Here is a 14346-nt window from a genome sequence, read left to right as displayed (position 1 = left end):
TGGCTGATGACCGAATGATGAGATTCAAATACAATAGAAGAAAGAAAAAAAAAAATAAATAAAGGATTTTTCAATTATTTTTTAGATAAAACGTAATTTGAAAAAATGTTTCTTTTATTCCTGTTTTGCATATTTTTTTCTTCTGGGATTTTCTTTCCTCTTCGTTAATTGAATACAGAATAAGCTCTACCACCATGTAGTGCCCATACGTCTAATGAAAATCAGCAGCAAAATGTACAGGAGGTCTACAATAAAATAAAAATTTTTTTTTTTTAGAAGAAGGAAACAAAAGCCCTGAAAAAAAAAAAAACGATGTGGCACACACACACACACATACTACACACACAATCAAAATAATCCGGGTTTGTGCTGCTCTCCGGAAGCACTGGACACGCCCGGTCTCTCTGGGTTTGGTCGGTTTTTGGTGACTAGCTTGTTTTGTGTGTGTGCATGGTCGATCATGCGCTCGGCCTTCTCTTTTTATTCTCGTCAGGACAAAGATAAAAATTCAAACCCCTCCTTTAAAAAAAAAAAACGTGAAAATTATCCGGAGGCGGACTCTTCACCGTCGCATACCAACTCTGTTCGGATAGTGTTCAGCAGGTGTCGTGCTGTGTTGCCAGTCGAAAGAAATAGAAAAACAATCATTCGATCCGCCAGTTTCTTCTAGTTCAAAGCGATGGGACACATTCGACATGAAGAGAATAAAAGAAAAATCGTCTATTAATATGATAATGAAAGAAAAACACGACATTCTCTTCAGGTGCTTATTTTATTTTTATTTCTTTAATGGCAATACAATCAAAAGATCAGGATCCAACTTGAGGTTAATAGGCATTTTGGTGGTTTACTATTAGACGGGGGCAAGAAACTCGCCGCGTGACTTGTGAACCGTGTACGTGACGACTCCCTTTTCTTCTACTTAAAGATGGAAGAAACAAATGCGCGTCATTGATAGACTTTGGAAGAGTCCATTTCTCATTATGATTTCGTGCTTTTCCCGACAGAGCACGACAGACTTTTCTCTTGTTCCCGTCAAACAAATAAATTTGCGCATTTTTCTTTTTTTTTTTTAGAACAGGAACTTTTGAACCCTATTTAATAGAACAAATTGTATGACGGCAACGTGCCGAATTAAAAGAAGGGGGCAGATATGATAAGAAAACAATGCGTTACACGGTTCACACAGTTGCATGACGTCACCTGAAAATTCTACCTTTTCGGTGTGTAATTACATTTCTTTTTCTAGTTTTTTTTCTTCTTTATGGTATGCACGGGTGGGGGGAGAGACACTGTCTCGTTTGCCGTTTTCGAAATTTAAGAACTCGACGCAGGTTAGCAAAGGAAGAAGAAAGTGTCGTTGTCGACCCGATTCTTATTTTTAGGAACAATGAAAATGTCGTTTCCGCCCGCCGTGTCATTTCTTTATATAACACTGTTAAAACGTGAAATGAATGAAATTAAAAGAAAAATCGTACTTTTGGCCAAGAATTCAGTTGCATCTCGTTAACGGATAGAGAGGAAATGACGCTGTGTTCCAGCACTGTCGAAATCGATGGGCAAAAGGAAAAAAAAGAGGGTCAATAGGTTAACGCAACATCGATGGCGTCATAGGCTATTTTGCATCTTTTTGATTTTTATCCATCTCTTCTTCTTATAAATATTTCATTTGACAAACGGTGTCCTGTACGTAGAAAAAAATGAAAGACTTTTGGACCGAAATGAACGGGACATCAATTTTCTCAATTTGAAAAAAAAAAAAAAAAAAAGAAATAAATGATCGTTGGTTATCTTATCCTTTTGATTTCCATGAAAAATCGTGGCGGACAGAGTGAAAATGATGAAGAGCTGTTCAATTCCTCTTTTCATTCATTTACTCGTTTTTCACGATTGTTGGTTTTCGTTCTCGAGTTCATAATAGCTGTCTCGTTCCTTGACTTTTTCTTGATTCAATTTACGGTTATTTGGCAAAGCGAAATGAACCTCAACAAGTTGTTGCCTTGGAGCTGTCAATGTTGGCGTTCCATGGGCTCGGCGCTATCGCGTTAGCCCTTCTTTTTCTTTATGAGCGTCTCGCCGTAACAGCAGCTCGAAAATTTGCAAATGAAAATAGTCTCGCATGAGAAACACCGCACACTTGGGCGATATATTTAACTGGTAGGTGTCGGCTGCTTAGCAATTTCTAACCTTACAATTCTCTTCTTATTACACGTAAATTATGTGTATGCCATTTCTTTCTTTGATTATCGAACGCTGGCGTGTCTTAAAGATCCTCCTTTCCTTTGGCTGTAATTCTCTTCTGTACAGCTTCAATAGTCCCGTTATTTCCTTCAACCTTCTTCATCTCCGTTCACCCGCTTCAAATGGAGATGATGAGAGACCCCCGTCTTTCTATTGTTTCCTCCCCTCCGTCACTTGAGGGCTCTGCAAGACTAAGTCTAGCTTCACGCACGCTCGTTCAAATCTCTACCTAGCCTTTGCCTCTATAAAAATATTTTGGAAAAATTAAATTTAAACATTCGACCTCGCCACCCAAAAAGCAACAGACACTAATTTCCACTCTAATTTTTTTTTGGTTTTTTTTTTGTAATAATAAAATGAACGCTAATTATTCGTGCAGGGTCTGTACAATTCAAAATATTGTACAGGGACTACATAAAGCGAAAATGCGCCAGCAAAGGGAAATAGATTTGCATAGTCGACCAAATGGATGCATAATCATTTGCTTAGCAATGTCATTTCTTCAAAACACGAAAAGCTCTATGTGCACTGAAGGAAAATGCTTTTGTCATGTTATATATATATACACGTGTGTGTGTATTTTTGCGATTGTGAAAGCTGCAAGATGAAAATCTTCTGGGGTCAGCATCTTGGCGCCATCACCGTGGTCTTCCTTTCAAATTCCCTCTGCAAAAAAAAAAAAAATCCATTAGGACAGGGCAATATATATACATAAACATCCTCCTTCTTCCAAGTTTTGGTCTTTCGCCATCCATCTTTTTTTTTTTTTCCCATTTTGGATGGCTTCCAGAAATTCGTGTGTGTTTTGACCGTTGGTAGGATGGTGCCATCCTCTTGAGTATCAAGAAAAAAGGAACACAAAAACGGACTGAATGTGTACCTGTCGTTGTGTGACCTAGCCATACGTAGAGCTCTAATGCTCTAGGGCTAACATGGCGTGCCCAACTTGATGGTTTTTCTACAAGAAGAAGAATCTCTTTTCAACTCTTCCGTGATATGGTCGGACTAGAAATGAGGAAAAAAAAAATATATCCAACATGAAAGAAGAAGAACACAGAATATGTATAGAATACAAGACAACAAATCATTCAAACTCAGATAGGAACTAAAAAAGAAAAAAGTCAAAACCAAAAATAAAAAATTGGAATGGAAAAAGAACAACCCACACCTTCCGGCATTACGGTAGGAATAGTAGTAATGTAGTCTTTTTGTTTTTTACCTGGACTAAAAAATCGCCGTCGGGACATCACTACCTTGATGACCGTCTATCACGAACACACCACGTATATTATTGTATAACGGGGATCGACATGTTTTTTTTTTGGAGGGGGGTGATTGAGATTCAGGTGTAAAACCTTATAGAGCCTGAATCAGCGGGAGAGATGGAGGGTAATTTATGTTTTGAGTAATATTCCGAGGGTGGTCAGTCACTGAGTCGCCGTTCGGGACAACACGACGCAACGAATGGCGCAAATAGCAACGGGTGGGCACACATTGGTCTACGTGAATGAAGGGAACGAACTAGAGCGGTTTGTTGAGCGGTTGGGCGGATCCAGGTCACGTCCATAAAATAAAAAGAGAGAAATGTTGACCGCAACAGGCAACAGTACTGTCCACTCTATTGGTTCTGGTCGCTTGTTCTTAGGAAGAACCCTAAAATAGAGAAGAAAAAAAATGGACCTGTGCAATACAACAACGTGTCATTAACTACTCATTTACCAACACACTTAGTATACGTGGGCAACGCAAAAAAAGGCAATTCTAAAATTTAAAACAAAAAATAATAATAATACTGTACCGAAACCTTTTTTCTTTGGTGTACAGCTATTCTTCAATTCTCCTTGTTTCGTTTCTCAGCCAATCAGTTAAAGCAGCACCGATTTTTTGGGCCCGTTTTCTCTCGTTTCCTTTAAAAGAAAAATTGTTGTGACAACAACGTCCTTATTTACGTTATACTAGGGCACCGGATGAGTGATTCAATAGAGAACACGCGAGAAACGTCATCTTTACGGTATATGTTTTTTTGTTTAAAAAAAAAGGCCGTCTTCTACAATAAATCAAAACAACACGGTTCTTCCCGCTCTTTTTGAAACATTTTGAAAAATGGGAGGGAAAATGGAAGCGACCTCGATCGATAAGCTGTAGTAACTAGCTGTACATTCTTTCCTTCGTTTTTTTTCCACAAAAAAGAACTTTGTCAGCCATTTCCCGCGACCTTCTTTTCATTGTCGTTTCACAAAAGAGGAGGCGAAAAAAAACGAAGAAAACAAGCTCCTCTAGACGGAGGTGTGTACGTGCACACACAGTAGAGAGTGTAGGAGGTGGCCCAACGGAAGTGGCTGCTGCCGCGAAGTTGTTTGAGGGCGCGCGCCTTCTCCTGGCAACCCCGAAAGTCTATCCTTCTTCTCATCGTTTTGTGGCTTCTACACACACACACACACGCATGTAATAGCCCTACCATTTCGAAGAACCCAACCAGTCATCATCCAAGTCTTGGATTTGTTAGTTACTACATGTCTGTGTTTGTGTGTGTGTGATTTGGCAATAATACATATAACCTTGTCTTACATCGATTGAACGGAGCTCCTCTAGCGGCCAGCAGACGCAAATGTGATTCTGCATGTGGTTAGTTCGGCCTGTTTTCCGATTTTTGGCACACGCTTTTTTGTGAAGGTGGTGGCAGACCTGGCGAAAAAATAAAAAGACTTGAATAATGAGTGTTTAGTGTGCTGCTGGCGGCTTTGGCAACGTGCAGCTCAGCAGTTGCCAGCATTTGTAACATGTCAGGCTCCCCCAGAATTTGATTTGAAAAAAATGTTTGTTGGAGACAGATCGATTTCGTATTCAGTTCACACTCGTCCTTTTACAGAATATCGTCTGACTGTGTCTCCCTGGTGATTTGAATTGAAAACAAAAAGAAGAGAATTACTTTTGTGTGTGCAGCGAACGGATGTACGTGTGAGCTCCACGTTTTTTGGCCAGCCCACAGGATGTTTGACTGTACCGTATGTAAAACGAGAGTTCTGTAGATAACTTTTTTTTGTTTCCGAGAGACAAAAGACTTCCTCTGATGATTCTGATCCTCTGTTTTACTCCTCTGACCACGTGTGTGCGATCGTGGGCTTCGTGCCTTCTGACTATTACTCTGCTATCCTCCTCTCGCCACGAAAATGGCCTCCATCACACGACCTGTTCGCCTTACACCAAACGGGAACGGTAGATGATGGAAAGTCGTGACAAGGTTTAATGAAAGATAATGGCATTGGCGAATGATATTTCAATTCAAAGAAAACATTTCAGTTTCAACGGAAAATGCCCATAGAAATCGTACTCGGTTGGCGGCCAAACGCTGATGATTGCCTCCAATATCCTGCACATGTTTCGGTAAGTGACCGCTAGATGTCGTTTTGTTTTCTCTCAAAATGAAAAATCCTCTAAACCACAATTTGTTGAATCACGTACGAGCATTATTGAGGGACCTTCGGCCTCTTTTTCACGATTTATTCCCAGCAATCTCAAACTTAATCTTGGCCTCACGTTTTTCCTTGAAACACAAGTGAAACAACGTCAATTTTTACTTCTTTTTACCTTGAAAAAAAAAAAAAAACTCGTGGCTTTACCGATAGTTGGCTGCATACGTTATTGTGAATAAAGATTAAAAAACAACATCAACCACGAGTCAAACAGTCTGAAACATTCGCCGGCATACTGTGCATTGTTTATTGAAAAAGAGGAAAAACAAAAAATGCAAAAAACGTGTGCCGTTGAAAAAAAAAAAGGCCAAATCACCAGCAGAAAAAGATGGACTACGTCGCCATCTCTATTTTGTTTTTTTAATTTTAACAAAAAAACAAAACACAAAAGCTTCCAAGAAATTCTTTATCCGACGACACGACTTTTTCATTTTGTGTTTTCGTTACGCGAACACGTTTAAAATTTGCGTGAAATTTTTGTGTGTCGTCATGTCCAGTTTTTGTTTTGTTTTCTGCATTTGAAATTCCAGCGGGACCCGGTGACAGGCAACTGAGAAATAGGAGAACGTTAAGACGCGTGTCTGTAAATATGTGATGAAGTACTGTAGTATGTGTGTCTAGGGTAGTAAAGAATGTTCATGTTTTTAAGGGAAAAGAAACAGAAAAAGAAAAAAAGAGTTTTTAATTCGCCGCCAGGCTCAACAGGACCTTGAAATAACTCCCGTCCACCAACGCCATCTCTTTTAACACGCTCGATTCATTTTTTTTGTGAAGAATTTCGTTTTTCTTTTCTCCATTCCATTTTTTATTTTAAAACTTTTATCTTCTGGAAAAGCCCTCACATTTTAACAAATTTTTTTGTCCTTTTTTTTCTCAATGAGGGCGACCTGTGGAGATATTCAAATGAGGAATTTTATTTTATTCAGAGGCTCGACACTTTTGTTCGGTAGTTGGACTAGTAGTCTGGCCTTCATTGTCTAAAGAAACGGCATCTTCATTCGTTTTTTTTTTTTTTTTTCCTTTTAAAACACGAAAATTCCAATTCTAATTGCCGTCCGAATTCGTGAAATCAACCGACATTTTTCTTTCTTTTTTAAGTACCGGTAGTGGAGTAGTAGATTACTATTATATCCCTGATGATTTCCAACGGATTCCTTCTTTCATACTCGGAAAAAAACTTTTTTTTTTTTTCTTAAAATTTTAAAATTTTTAATTCTTCATTCGTTTGACCGTGACCGTGCAGTAGAGGGAGGAGACGAGCCAATAATCATTGGTTTCTCTACAGACCGAAATGCAGTTTTTTTTTTTTTTTTTTTGAAATTATCTCCCAAGAATAAAAGGAGAATTACAAATGTGTTCCAGGGATTTCTGTTTTTTGTTGTTGAACAGATGCGGAAAAATAAAGAAAAAAAAATGTCTGTTAGTGATACGAGGCGGTAAATGTACCCTTTCAAATGATATTTGATTTTTTCTTCCCCCCCCCATTCTTTTGTTTATACTTTTTTTTTTCCCCATTTTCTCTGACGAGGTTTCTCCTATCTTATATTATATGCAGCACTAACCCTGTGATTACGGTGAAGTAGGAGGAACAAAAGAAAAATCTTTGAAAGTTGTGTGCGCTTTTTCTTTAACCCCGCATTCAAATAAATCTTTTTGAATTTTCTTTAAAAAAAAAACAAAAAAACTCTTGAGATTTTCAATCTACCGTATGTAAATGCAGTGTGTGTATAATCCCAGCTCTCGAGTAATTTACGGATGATCAATGCGAACCTTTGAAAAATGTGGAGGGGCTTTTTTTATTTTTTTAAAAATAATTTATCTATAGGCACTTCTTACGTGTTTGTTATGTTTCTAGACACACACACACACACACACAAAGTGCGGTATATAAAGGGGAAGCTTTGCCGACAATTGATGAGTGAACCCTCTCTATTCTTTCTTGCGTCTGAAGGCCATTTTCATTTTTCCACCCCTAACTTGTACAGTTATATACTCTTTTCATTCCTTCGTCTCTTTCACTGTTACGTTTATCCCTAGACGCATGAAAAAAAGCCAGGTGTTGAATCCAGCCCATTTTTTGATTTGCATCGCTCTTTTCATCATCGATTCCGTTACACCGTTTTGACCACTGAGAGAGAGAGAGAGGGTCGCCTATTGAAATCAGTTGCATCTTAGCCCCTCGTCCACTAGAGGCCTCTTTTCTTTTTCTTTCGTCCTTGTTTGGCAGGGTTAAAAGGATCTGTGGAATGCGATAAACGAAATGTTTTTTTTATATTTTATATCCTCAAAAGAAAAACTGTTGATTTAAAAAATAATAATTTATTTCTTTTAGAAATCTTAAAATTTAAAAAAAATGAGCAGAGATTCCAATAGCTGTCGCAAGAAAAACATTTCTTTTGTGTTGAAAGGTGAAAAGAAGAAATATTTAGGTTACTCGAATAGCCCATTGTAGTTGTCATCATCATTCAGCTACCGGCAAACATATTTTTTTTTTTTGGGGGGGGGGGGAGGAGGGGGGTCTCCCTGGTGTTTTGGGCTTCTCCAATTGTCGTGGAATCTTTTTTTAAACAAAAAAAAAAAACAACAGACATTAGATGTTATGTAGCGCCCACTCCGCCAAAGAATCTCATCCTTTCACTCTCTCTTTTGTTTTGGGTTTTTTCATTGTGTAACACACACGTATTGATGGCGCCTCTAATTTTTCCTTTTTTCTTTCTTTGTTTTGATTTAAAAAGCTTGTCTCTTTTACTTATTAAAGATGATGGATGCGCTTGCAATCGTGAAAGGATGCAGACTCTTTTGAATGATGATTCCTGCATTTGTGAATTGATGCACTCTGTGACTGGAAATGAAAATAAACTCTGCGGGGCCAATTCGGGCGTCGTTCAACAATCGATGGGGACGAAACCTCTCAACAGGTGGCACTCTTGTAAAAAAAAAATGGTGATGGATCTATTCCGTCCACCGACATGACTTTTTTTTTTCTTTTTTCTTTTCTTACGTACTGACATTCACACCCCCCACTCGACAGGATTCTCGTGTGTCATAGGAAAACATTTTTGAATGCCAGAATAATCAATAAATCTATCTGAGGTGTAAATAGCGGCCCATTACGAAAAAAAGAAAAACAGATTTATTTTCTTTTCTTTCTTTTTTCTTTTTTTTCCATAAAAGTTTACTTTTTGTTCCATTCCACCTTTGTGTTTACTGAAGGAAAAACTTATTTGATGTGATTTTTTTTTCCTTTTTCCGGATGACGGAATTTGATATCTGTGGAGAGAGGGAGGGCTACACGTAGAAAACGGAGGGGTTGACGTTGAAAACAAGCGACGGTGCCAAAAAGCTTTTACCTTTAATTTTATCTATTTTCATTGCAGATGGGAGAGTTTTCCTATCTTTTTTTTTTTTTTTTTTCAAAAACAAAAATTCGAAATGATTATCTCTTCCTCCCAAAAAGAAAAAGAAAAAAAACAAAAATTTTCTTTCGTCTAAAGGTGCGGCCATTGGCCAGGTGCTTGTTGGTTAACAACAAGAAAACAAATAAAGAAAAAAAAAACAAAAAGTCTTGATTCTTATTTTCTAGTAATCCCACTCGTTAGCTAAAGCGCCAGATGTCAATCACGTACCCCCCGCCCTCCTCCAAGTCGTTTCTTTAATTCCGGTTGTATAGAGGTGCACACAGGTGCGCATTATCACTTAGTACGATCCAACGGTAGTAGTCAATCAAGTAAATTTTTGTCACCTTCGAGAAAGTCTGTGTGGAATGAGGAAAAAGGAGATTCGAAAAAAAAATGTAAAAGAATTTTCTTCAGATGATGACGAAATCACCCTGGGAAAAAAAAAGATAAACTAGTTTTCATGTCATTTGAATTCCCCGTCCAAGGGCATTAGGTAATGTTTACTACGCGACGGTGTAACAGCCACATTGCCCCATCTCACGTGGAAAATCCCCCCCTCCCCACAAAATTCTTCCATCTTCTTTAAAAAAAAAAAAAAAAAAAATCATAAATAATATGCGACATTTGCATCGGTGACGTGCTGTAATCGGTTCATCATCCAGACACTTGTAAAGTCTCCCCACTGTCAGATATTTAAGTTTTTTTTATTTATTTTTTTATTTCGTGATTGATTTGCATACGGTGATCCATCGCGATGTTAAACTATTTAAATATTTGTGTTTCTCTTTCGTCTATCGGTTCATCGACTCTACAACAATTTCATATTTTTTTGTTTCCAATGTTAGATCGAAAAACGAAAGTAAAACTCGTAAACTCCTAGGGCGTTTAGTGAAATGAGCTCCCCCCACTTTTGTGTTATTTCGTTTGACGATGTCGTGACGCGAGTAAATTTGCAATTATTTTATTTATTTATTTTTTTTAAATGGGAAAACATTCACGTCCGAATCGATGGCTTGTCGGGCGTGAATGATTCGTCTTCTTCACTCTGCTTTCAAAGTAAAACCTTTTTTTTTTTTGTCTTCATACAATTTGCATATCTTCAACCGTACATTATTGCGTTTCTACGATCGTTTCAAAGGTTTCTTTTTCCTGTGTGACGTTTCACGTTATTTGATTCACGTAACACATCAGCCATTTGTTGTTGTTGCTTCTTTCTAGAAACATCCTTGAACTCGGGGCGGTGGTGCTAAGTTGGGTTCATTTGAATATATTTTGGCTTTCAACTCGCCGTCTCTCTTGTGTGTGTGTGTTTTAACTACTATCCTCTTTCTTGTTCTTTTGCCCCGTCTCGCTTATATGGGATGTTTCACCTTCCAGCACGTCGCATTTCGTCTCGGAATGTTTTCCTTCTTTTGGCCGTTTCTTTTGCCACTAGCCAACACAATTCTCCGCTCTTTTTCGAGTCCCCCTTATATATATATTTTTTTTGTTCGTTTTCAATTGACACACACGAAGGGAAGACGCACGGCCAGGTACAGGTGTTCACGAGTCTTCGTGCGTAGCAGCTGTCGGATGAAAATTTGGCTAAAATCCAGTGCGTCCACATTCGCTTGAAAAAAATTGAGACTTGCAAATAATGAAATCCGAATTCTTTCTGTTTCTCCGGTTTCGCGTGTCAACTCTTTTTGGACAGCACAACAACTTTCTTTCTTTCTTTCTTTCTTTTTAAAATAAAATTAAATGCTTATAGGAAGAAGGAGCAAGTGGTTGTTCAGCTATTTGCAGGCTTTTAAGAGAGAGAGAGAAAGATCACGCACAGGTGTTGTTGTCGTGTCGGTTGTTGGCCATTTTTCGAGTAACACATGCTGTTTTGTTCCGTCGAAAAGGTGCGCCAAGAAGCCAAGGTCAATCGTCAAAAGACTCTCTTTCTCAATCTTACCTTTAATCTACGCACAGCTCTTTAATCTTTGAAAGAAAAAACAAAAAAATACATCGTAGCGTTTCTCTATCTTTTTCTGTACGTTTTCGTTTTATTAGTCGTGTGAATCTCCTCGTGTTCGCCCAACCTTTTTTTTTTTTGCCTTGCCGATAGGCAAAATTCCCTTTTTTTATTTTATTTTTTTAAAAGATAATTTTCTTGTTAGTGGTAGGGTGTAGGTTATTCGATTATTGTGACGTCGGCGGATGTCTTTTGTTTGGTTTTTCGAGTTGAAGAGGAAGATACCATATAGCGCACACGCGTCCACTTTAAGAAGGGCGCGCGCATTTTTCATTCCAAGAAAGCAAATAAAGATTTCTTTCATTGAGTTTTGTTTTTTGTTTGTTATCGTTTTAACGTTGATGTCCACTCCCTTTTCATCTACTTGGCTCGAGGAAAAAGATAACAAAAGGATCGCTTTTTAAAAAAAAGAAAATAAAATATATGTTTTTTCTTTCAAATATGGCGCGCTGGGCTATTGCGCCACCAGCGCTGCCATTTTTTTTTATGGCACTCGAAAATATAAATAAATAAAAAAAAAAAAAATTGTGTGGTGTATATCCGTTCTCCTCCCGGTGCGATGGCCGCGTGAAATTTATAACCCCCACAAACACGTAAGAAAGATGGCATCTATATTTAAATTTGATATTCATATTTTTTTTTTTTTCCTTTTTACCGATTTGATTGAACCACCTGAGGGTGGCTATTTCCATGACAAAAACACAGTTGATAATACTATCTACCCCCATGGTCTAATATTTTGTCGTCTTTTTTTTTTCTCTTTTTACTCTGTACATCGAAGACGAAGAAGGTAAACAAAAAAAAAAGAAGAAGAAGAAGATTCTTGTCTTGTTGAAAAAGTTGGTTTTTTGGCCTTTGGGTGGACTCTGTTGTAACGCCGAACAGTGTCTGTCGGTGCTCATTCAAATTCAAGTCAGCCAACTCGAAGGCGAACCAATGAACGATGGAGAATTTGAACAAACCAGCGGGCACAGGCTGCCAATGCGCAGCATCCATTCAAACACACAACCGCGTCTACAACTAGTAGAACAGTAGACTAGCTAATGAATTATTCATGTCTTTTTTTTTCTTTTCTATTTTATACAAAATTGTATAGATAGATATATGTATATTTTTTGCTTGTTACCCGTGCACTTGGAGAGACATGCGACACACACAAAAAAAAGGAGAGAGATAGCGATTTTGTTTTCGCGCCAGTTCCATTTGAAAACATTTTTCCGAAATTTTTGCTTTTTAGCTAACACGAAATTTGTTTGTTTTTTTTCCTCTCGTGTTGGAAAAATAAAGGGTCCCCTAATCGAAAGATGGTCGTTGTTGTTTGTATCAGAAAAAAAAAAAATGAAATTCGTTTTTTCCGAAAGCCCTAAAGAAAAACACGAGCCACAGTTTTCTCATTTGTTTTATCTCATCCTAGCTGCAGAAAAAAACAAAAAAACAACTTACGTATGCTAATGAGATTCGGACGCAATTGGCGATCACGACGTATATATATCCCCTGCACGCTAACCACATCCATCTCTTGCCTTTTTGATGCTCCGTGGCTTCGCCTAATTCAAACGGACGAATATTACCATAGCAATTTCGCCGTTGGTAGTTGCATTATTTTCTTTTTAAAATAAAAGTCGATTGCATGAGGGGGAAAAAAAGGGAGGAAATTGCCAAAGGTGAGGATAACGATATGCGGTGTTATATTCGCTTTAAAAAATAAAAACATATCTAATGATATCAAAGGTTTTTTTTTTTTTTTTATGTTTATCCCGCGTTTGACGCTTTTGAGTGAAGGTCAAACCTCTTTCGGTGGGTTCATTGGCACTCTACCGTATTTCACTGGAGGGGCCCTTCTTTATAACTATTTTAACACACGTGTAACGCCTATTTTGCATTCATCCGCTGCCGTGCAGATTAAACAAAACGTTTGATATTTTTTTTTTATTTATTTATTTTTTATTTCCCTGATTGAAACCATTGAAATTTTTTCACGGTGCCCGAACGGGACAAACAACCGGCTCATTAAAGCGACTTTCTTACCTTGTTAAGAGCGTTGAAAAGTCTTTTAAAAAAGAAGATATTTGTTTGAATTAGAAGGAAGGAAAATTACAGTCGAGTCACTATACGTCGATGAAAATTTGCGCGGAATCATGTCTCTCTCAATCGAGCGTCTAATTTTTCTTGGAACATTCTTCCAAACACCTGTTTGCCTATTTTTGTGTGTGTGTGTGTGTATTCAGTACTCCTCGTGAGCCTCCCTCAATCAAACAGCGTCATTAAAATGCATGAAATCATTTAACAGTAAATGCGATCGGCAAACGCGTTTTCGCCTTCATCTATTCTTATCTAATTAGGATTTTTCCTTTTGTTTATTTTATTTTTTAAAATTTTTTTTTGCGACCATCTCTTTTGATATTATTAAGTTAGTCCCGATCCTCGGAATCTTTATTTCGAGAAACGCGGACTGGTTTTTTTTTTTTTATATATAAATTGAATTGATCACGGGACTTTGTAGAACTAACCGGTTGGCTTTTGTTTTTCTTTTTTTCAACATCATTTTTCTCTCTCTGTCTCGACTGTTTCCCTCATTCGTCTTCATCTTCTTCTTGTTATTTTGCCCTGTTCCTCCCTTTTTTTTTTATTTTTCCTGTTCTTTCTCCTTTAGATCGTTTTCTTTCCCCTCGTCAATCTAATACATCATTGCTCGGTTCTTTATATATAACTTGATCGAAGGTCAGCATAAAAAAAAAAACACAACTATATGTAAATGGTGTTGTTGTGAACTGGAGTTGTATACAGCCAGGAGCGCTCCTGCCAACTTGCGATCGAATTCCACGATAGATAGAAAAAGAAGAAGAGACACCTGTATTTTTTGTGTTTTTTTTATTACATTTTCGCGTCGTTCTGATTGATATTCGTATTTGACTTGGACCGTTTTTTTTTCTTCTTCTTCTTCTTTTATGGATCGCTACCTTGAATGGCCACGATACGCAAGGAAAAAGAATAATTCATACTCGACCAAATAGGGTCGTAAACCATCTCTAGTCAAATTCTTTGTGAGGGACGATAAAGAGCATCTTCTTGTCTGTGACGATCGAAAAATCAACAAGTAACAGGTTCGTTCCAAGTAAGGCTCCCCCTTTTTTTTTTTTGACATGCCCCCCCCAACTCGGAATCTAATTTCAAAAATTGTTGATATTAAAATTGTCCAATTGATTTTTTTTTCCCCCTTTTGTACGCAATGGAT

At 37.7% G+C, this 14346-nt stretch overlaps 1 protein-coding gene and 1 long non-coding RNA gene across 8 annotated transcripts in view; one reads left to right on the top strand and one right to left on the bottom strand.

Annotated features, from left to right (window-relative positions):
• LOC116922673 overlaps positions 1–14346 on the top strand; it is a 92345-nt gene that overhangs the window by 56089 nt on the left and 21910 nt on the right. The window contains exons 1-2 of one of the 6 annotated variants that reach the window (XM_045173973.1): positions 5345–5482; positions 5542–5625. The exons of the other annotated variants lie outside the window; for them this stretch is intronic. Of the exons in view, the coding sequence (XP_045029908.1) occupies positions 5462–5482; positions 5542–5625 (105 nt within the window). The 5' untranslated portion in view covers positions 5345–5461. Of the gene's footprint in view, positions 1–5344; positions 5483–5541; positions 5626–14346 lie in introns of those variants that run through there. 6 annotated transcript variants of the gene reach the window in all.
• On the bottom strand, positions 2281–5312 carry LOC116922679. Of its 2 annotated transcripts, XR_004394138.2 has the most exons (6): positions 5171–5312; positions 4810–4926; positions 4040–4148; positions 3461–3921; positions 3122–3246; positions 2281–2907 (listed from the first exon to the last, which is right to left on the bottom strand). It is a non-coding gene; the product is annotated as an uncharacterized LOC116922679 (long non-coding RNA). The 2 variants fall into 2 exon arrangements; XR_004394137.2 differs by lacking the exon at positions 5171–5312 and having other exon boundaries at positions 3461–3894.

The sequence above is a fragment of the Daphnia magna genome, linkage group LG5, assembly GCF_020631705.1.
Source record: "Daphnia magna isolate NIES linkage group LG5, ASM2063170v1.1, whole genome shotgun sequence".
Classification (NCBI taxonomy): Eukaryota; Metazoa; Arthropoda; class Branchiopoda; order Diplostraca; family Daphniidae; genus Daphnia; species Daphnia magna.
This window is presented reverse-complemented; position numbering and strand designations above follow the sequence as displayed.